Consider the following 7,949-nt stretch of genomic DNA (forward strand, 5'->3'; position numbering starts at 1 on the left):
AGTGAGAGAGTTGTACACCACAAAATATTATAGTTGAAATTCTTTTCATCTTGCCCGTGGTTTTTACCCTAATAATTTTTAGGAGTTTTCCACGTAAATCTCGGTATCCAGTTTATTCTTTATTTTCGGGTTTTATTAACTCAAATTCCGCACGTGGGACCAACATTTTCTTTTGTTTCTCTATATGGGACGTATATTGGTCGTCTTATTATTTCTTAAGATAATACAACGCTTTATCGATGGGGCTTTCTATCTAGAAACCTCTTCACCCTGCATAATAACAAAATCCTAACTCGAAGAAAGAATCCATTCGTGCTTCTATAGAGTGAAAGAAAGAATAAATGAAATCTGATCTACGTTGGAGAGTAAATTAAGAAAGATCTATTTTGGTGTGTTAAACATTGTTGTCTGATCCATTTGATGAAGACTTGTCTTCTTCCGCTATGTTTATTTGGAAAGTGCAAGTTTAGTCTTTCTTTATTGAAATATTGTTGGTACATATTATTTATCATCTCTTGATAATCTCTGTACGCTTGATATAGTTACCTCATTTAGTGAACCTTGTATGTTGGTACTTATAGTTTAAAACGTAAATTAAATTGTGAGAATTCTGCATTTTTATGACACAAGCAATTATGTTAATCGAAAGTATTCTATATGATGCAATATTAATTCTTGATTCCTTTGATTTTACAAATCATGATTTTATAGATTGATTGAATTAAAGGGAAATTAACAAAATTAATAAAATAGCAAAAACTGCACCTTGTATTCTAAGGCTGCGTTTGGTTGGAGGATAAAATTATGAAATGATTAAAAGATAAATGATAAAGAAAATGATTGAAGTAGAAATATAATATATAATGATAAAATAATATTATATTTGGTATGATTGTTAAGAATGAGATAATTTAGAATTTTTTGATGAATTGACTAAATTACCCTTCCACTATTGCGACGGCGGTCGGCCAGCGGTGTGGTGGCCGGTCGGAGGCGACGGCGGTCGACGACGATAGTGATGGTCGGCCAGCGGCGGCGTCGACGATCGGCCGTGGGGGTGGTCGGCCGGCGGCGGTGGTCGGTGGCGAGAAGTGGTGATGAGTTTGGATATAAAATAAGGGTAAAATTGGAAAAATAAAATGGATTAGGAGTTGGATAAATAATCCTAGGGGGTGAGGAGTGATTATTTTATCCCAGTTAATATAACCTAATCATTTATAGGAGGGATTGACTTGGTTAAATAAATATCTTGCCAAACATGGGATTAGGTGGGTTTAATTTTTTAAACCCACCTAATCAAGGCTACCAAACGCGGCCTAAGTGATCTAGAGAGTATATGTTTTACTTAATAAAACTATTGTTTAAGAAACTTAAACACGGTATAATAACAAGCCTACCATCATATTATAAGTGTAATTAATTTTTATTTATAAAATTTGGGTTTAGCTAAAAAAAATTATATAATGTGTATTATATTTTATCTGGTGTGATAATTAAATAATTGAATCTATAATTCAAGAAACGAATGCGATAAATACCACAATTTGTATCAAAATAAAATATTTGAAATTTCAAGAAACTGGTGATGTTGATAAAAGAAAAATAATAATAAGGTGGTTTATAGTACATGTAGATAAGAGAGAAGAGAACAATGGAAAAAAAGTTTGATGAGAGTTAAAAAAAATGAAAAGTATAAAATAAAAATTATACAATTCCTCTATTATACAGCAATTAAGTTGATTTTCACACAAGCATCAAAACTACCTACAAATCAAACATCAAAATCACCACTCACACAAATGGCAATATGAATAGGCACATTCATTTACAATGCTCCATGGCCTTCTCTTCCTAAAGATCTGCCATTTGTTTGCACGTTCAACACAGACAACATCTTTACTATTTCTTGCATTGATGATCTGCTTCTTGTGCATAGTAAAGCAACTTCAAGAACCGACACCATCTGTTCTTGGGACGAGCTGGAAGGGGCGATTCCGTTATTTTTAGTCATTTCCCTTATGAGAACCTCTCTAGGAGTGTTCTGCATACTTAAACTGGCAGTATTTGCCAATCGACCATCGGTCAGCACATGAAGAACGAGCTCCCCGAAGTTGATTATGTCTTTTTGTAGCTCATCTGTCATGGACGTGTTGAATTCACCAACACCTGCACAATCAATGTTTTTTATATAATCGACACGGATTGTTTCCACGTTCTGTAGAATATATCAGATCAAAACGGAAACATCTATTCATTTGTTGTTGAAAAACCGAAGTTTTTACATTTCAAGAAAATTATATAAGCTAGTTAAAATGATCATATTATGTCACAATATTTCAACTCCTGCTAAATTTACACATAGATAGCAGGACTTTTTAGCAGAAGAGAGGCATATCCAATGTATGTTTGCCGTTATAAATATCGAAAGTGGATGAATGACATTGTATGTACCTGTTTGTTTTCTAGTTTTTTCCGGAAGAAGACTACTACCTGATTGAATGAATGAAGTGAGTCCATATTCAGCCAAATGGGGTTCCATATTTTCATCGAAAAGCACGTTACTCGCCTTCAAATCACCATGAGAAATTGCTGGATAACACTCATGATGAAGGAAATATAGTGCCCTTGCAACTTCATCTATTATCTTACACTTAGTTTCCCAATCTCTACCCACCCGAATCTTTTCAGCTAAATCATTATTAGGCAGGTAATCATACAAAAGATAAGCCAAGTTATTATTGTAGCAAATCCCAAGCAATCTTGTCAAGTTCTTGTGCCTTAAATTACCGATCCGAATCAGGTGTTCTAAAGCATTTTTCTTTTCCTTTGGCTCCCATACTATCTTCTTTACTGAAACCGTGATTCCTGTGGGTAAAACGACTTTTCTTATTGAATCAGGCAATGTGTGCACTGCCTCCCCAGCTTCATTTCCACTAAAGCTTTTCAAAACATCTTTTGCCGTAAACAGAGGAAGCCCATCAAAAGCAACCATTTTCCACGGACCTTTACTTCTTTTCTTGAAATATAGTATCCCGAACACTGCAGCCATGATGAACAAAACCGTGACTGCACAAATGATGAGAATCCAGGATACTTTTTGTGCTCTTCTGCTTCCTACTTGCAGTCCATTTGAGATCTCATTTTCACGATTGCAACGTCTCAGAGGTTCCCCACAGAGCTTCGGATTACCAAGAAACGCACTAATATCCATGGACTTGAACTTCGATTGTCTAGGGATCGAGCCCGAAATATCATTATATGATACATTCAGCAGCTCCAAGCTTTGAAAGGATCCAAACTCGACCGGTATTGGACCGGTGAAACTGTTATGTGATAGGTCTAATACACTGATAAGGGGAAGACTAGCGAACTCCACAGGTATTGAGCCGGTCAAGTTATTATCTGCCAAATCTATCATCAAAAGTTCCTTACAAAAGGATACACTTCCAGGGATTTTTCCTGATAAATTGTTCATTCTAAACTCAAGAACAGATAACGATTTGCAATCCTCAAATGAAGGAAGATTGCCTGATATCCCGCAAGAACTCGCAGAGAAGTTTTGAAGAAGTGGCAAAGACCATGCTTCAACCGGTATAATGCCTCCAAGAAATGGATTATCAGATAAATTGAGATACTCAAGCTTTAAAGCTTGATCAATATCAGTTGGAATCCCTCCTGCGAACCTGTTCCTAGACAAATCCACATATGACATATTTTGAAATTTGCCGAATTCTAGTGATATCTTACCTGAGAAAAAATTGTCTTCGAGCCTAAGGCGAACCAGAGAAGAACAATTGGAGAGCGATGGAGACAGCCCACCAGTAAAATTGTTCGAAAACAGGATTAACTTGAGCAACTCTCCTCCATAACATATATCAGGTGGTATGCTACCAACAAAATAATTTGTTGAAGCATCCACATGTTTAAGCTTTGAGTATCTTCCTAAGTCAAACGGGAGTGACCCTGTAAAGTAATTGTTCCATATAAGCAATGTATCCAAATTTGGAAGCTGAGCAATCCCTTCGGGAACACTGCCACTTAAGTCGTTGTACATCAAGCTCAACAACCTAAGATTCTTCAGCTCTGAGAAACTGTCTGGAATTGGACCGAAAAGCAAGTTGTCAGATAGATCCAAGCTTTTGAGTGTCAAGAGTTTGCTGAATTCTTGTGGGATTTTCCCAGTAAGCTGATTCTTGAACAGAAAGAGTGATTCAAGATTAGTGAGATTGCTGAGTTGGTTTGGTAAAATGCCTGAAAGATTGGCATCTGCGATATCAAGATACCGAAGTTCACTCATGTTACCAAATTGCCAGGGAATCCCACCTTCATATGAGTTGTACCCAATCTCCATATGCGACAATCTTTGCAGTTTCCCCAACTCAGGTGGCACACCGCCACTTAGAAAATTCCCTGCTAAATGAATGAATTCGAGACTCCCAAACGAGCCATATTCAGATGGGATTTTCCCACTGAAGTAACTCCCTGCAAAATTCACCACTTTGAGAAACTCCAGCTGAGAAACTTCCGCAGGCAACGGACCAGAGAAGCTGTTGCTGAAGGCATCAAGAACAACAAGATTTCCCAGGCCCGAAATCCCATTCGGAAACCGACCAGAAAAATTGTTCCTGCTGATGTCTAACAACCTGAGGCTTGTGAGATTGAAAATCCCAGTTGGAAGTTGATGCGAGAAGGAATTGTGGCTGAGGTTGAGCTCGACAAGATCAAGAAAAAGAGCGAACTGTTTCCCCGACAAGGAACCTCCAAGATTCTTCATCGACAGGTCTAAACCGATGATTGTCGAAGAATTCTCACCGCATTTCACTCCAGTCCAAGAACATGCATAAATTTGAGTCGAGGGCTGAATCCCATCAGGCAAAAACCAATCGTTCAAACTGTCGGAGCCATCCAAAAGCTCGGATTTGAAGCTCAAGAGAGCATCCGTGAGAGGATCAAAAGCTAGTAGTATCGGCACCATAAACAGCAAAGAAACCACTACCAGAATGAAGTTCATGGGATGAAGAATCTCCATCGGAACTTGCATAGAAGAAAGATATGGTGGCTCACTCCAAAAGACCCCAGATACTGAGAAAGAAAGCTATAGTATAACGTTAATATATGTAAAAATTTAAACTTTTATTGACATACATTTTCATCTGTTAATTATTTATATGTTCATGGTGTGGAAAATGATGCATAGGGAATAGAGAAAGCCTCGAAGAAAAAAAGAGAGTGAAATTTAGTGATTTAGTTGAATTGAGAATATGATTGAATTTGCTTTAGGGAGCAACATGGGGTCATCTCATTATTTTATTAAATACAAGGCCCGAGCATCTCCCTTTTTCTTGCTTTAAACAAGGAAGAATTCAAAGTGGAATTTAACTATTTAAGCAATCTTTTCTCATTTTCGGATCAACTCGTGCCTTTATCCATACATAATTATATAAAAAAAACAGAGGTAAAATCAGTCCTGGAAAATCAAATTTTAACTCTTCACAGTATGTTTTTGAAAAATAAAAAAATATTATTATTAATGTAATATAATTAATTAAAAATATTACACCCGGCCCGTAACGCCTTGAACTGTACAAAAGTTCAATTCGACCATAATAGCTAGTATTCACACACATTTATGTTGGCCAGTCTTTTAATTTCTTTTCATTTACTTGTTTTTTTTTATGGGTAAGTATGTATATTTGTATTTGACCAATAATAAATGACCGCGGGGTTTGAAGTATATTAAGTTAAAGAACTCATTTTCTGTATTATTCAATTCAAAATGAAACTACAGTGTCCTTTTTATAAGCAACAAGGAACGAGAAACGTAAAGGCGTACAACTAAAAGCATGAAAATAACATTATAATAAATAAGGCATCCCGAGGCCGAGGACGAATGATTAAGATTAAGATTGTTGTAATATTTGCTATTCACGAATGTACTATGTCAAATTTTACTATTCGGTCGAGCACACTTATCAATTCTACATAGAGTGTTTGATAGTAACACGAGTAAGATCGTATATGATCGTAAATTTGTGTTTATCAGAATTAAATGTTATGTGAAATGTTACAACATGTCAGACAACATGTAACGGAATATATAAGTTTGTAACACATATTAACTTTAAGTAAATGCCATGGAACGGAATAAATTTTGCACAAGTATAAATATTTGCACGTTGTCTCAGGGAAACAATAATCACTAGAAAACCAACGATTTTACACAAAAACTAACACTATTTATTTTAATCAAAAACCAATTTTCTCAACACGTTGGAAATCAAATGTTTCCTAAAACAAAGAACCAAATGAAAACTGTATATAAGGAAGCAAAACACGATGCTAAAACTAGAGCAACAAAAACAAATCTTCAGTCAACTCATTCACATTTGTTGTTTGCAGATGTCTCTAACAATCACGGCAACATGTGAATTCAGCACTTCTTCGATCAGCATCAACCTTGTAGATTATTTTCTCTAAAGTTTACGGCATGTAAAGGTGCAATAGTATGTATGTGCTTCTGCGTAAATCACCTTTTTTTTTGCATGAGATAAATCCTCTTATTTATAGTCCTAGGTTTTATCAACAAGGAAACTTGCACAATATTTAAAGTAAGAGTTTTATTATAAACAAACTCTTTTTGAACAAAGATATCATATCATAAAAATATTAGCATAATTATCACAAAAGGCAAAACCATATTTAAATATTCAAAATCATATCAACAAGAAAAAATTAATCTTGATAAATAAATTTATTACGGAAATTATATTTCCCTTCAATGATTATGAACTAAAATAAATGAAAAAAACTAAAATTAATGACAGCGTGCAAACGATTCAAAATCGGTGAGAATAAAAATGTAGAGCTTCGATTTTACTTGGTCTTCATTATATTAAATTATCATTAACGTCTATATTTATAATTTCAACTCGTTTACTACTCAAGAATTCTCAACTATTCATACTCTCTTTCCTAAGTGGTACGTATGAATCAATTATTTAAAGTCGATTTCAATACCCATATTGAAAATCAAACAATAAATAATTTCCATAGCACAATAATTCTTTTAACGGATTCGTTGGAGTTACAGGCCTTCTGAACTCTATAAATACCAACGATATATTTTCTTACGATCATATTCAAAATTTCATCTCCCGAGTGATAGATCTCAAATAAATAAGACAATCCAAATTAGTGCAAGTAATTGAAAGCAATAAGATCCGGAAATATAAATAAAACAAGAAGAAATCCGCATGTATAAATCAACAATTCATAATAATTATTCGAACATGCTACGTCATCTGATAAACATAAAAATTGTACATTAATTAAATGTTTTATAATATAAATATATAGTTTTTGTTTTATTAAATGTTTAAATATTATATGTTTTACAATAAATTGTATAAAATATAAGTTGTTGTGTAATTACAATTTTTACTATTTTTTACAGGTTCGATAAAACAATAATAAACTTGGCGTTGCAAATGGGATTAAGATGATTCTTGGACCTGTAGAAAGTTGATTATAATATCTACAATATTGTTGACAAGCATGAGATAAAAATCCTCTCACAATTGGGATCAAATTAAGCAACAAATAAAGTTACCAAAGGAGTGGCAGTTTTACCATACTCTAGTATTTTGACCATATCTCTCAATTACTTGGTCAAACGGTTTGAAAAAAATACCACAACTAGACAACTCAATTATCCACATGTTTCTTTTTATGTGAAGAAGCGAATTCGGAGAAGAAGATTTTCAAAAGTGATGTGTAATATAATATAATATCTTGGAACACTAATGAAGACTTATGTGTAAAAAAATAATATTTTATTTGTAGTTCTCTCCCCAAATTTGGCTATAAATAGGGGTGCATTGTAATGTATTGAGATATCCCTCATTCTATGAACAAACCTTTGAGTTCATAATATTTTTCTCTATATTTTT

The 7,949-nt window shown here is 34.3% G+C and overlaps 1 protein-coding gene across 1 annotated transcript; it reads right to left on the reverse strand.

The window, feature by feature from the left end:
* Positions 1-1,679: 1,679 nt before the first annotated feature.
* On the reverse strand, positions 1,680-5,240 carry LOC140983988 (uncharacterized). The gene is made up of 2 exons (XM_073451133.1): positions 2,452-5,240; positions 1,680-2,166 (listed from the first exon to the last, which is right to left on the reverse strand). Exons 1-2 carry the CDS (start codon positions 5,039-5,041, stop codon positions 1,826-1,828), a joined length of 2,931 nt encoding a protein of 976 aa, XP_073307234.1. The 5' UTR covers positions 5,042-5,240; the 3' UTR covers positions 1,680-1,825.
* Between the last annotated feature and the right edge of the window lie 2,709 nt (positions 5,241-7,949).

Source organism: Primulina huaijiensis, chromosome 1 (assembly GCF_012295235.1).
Source record: "Primulina huaijiensis isolate GDHJ02 chromosome 1, ASM1229523v2, whole genome shotgun sequence".
Taxonomy (NCBI): domain Eukaryota; kingdom Viridiplantae; phylum Streptophyta; class Magnoliopsida; order Lamiales; family Gesneriaceae; genus Primulina; species Primulina huaijiensis.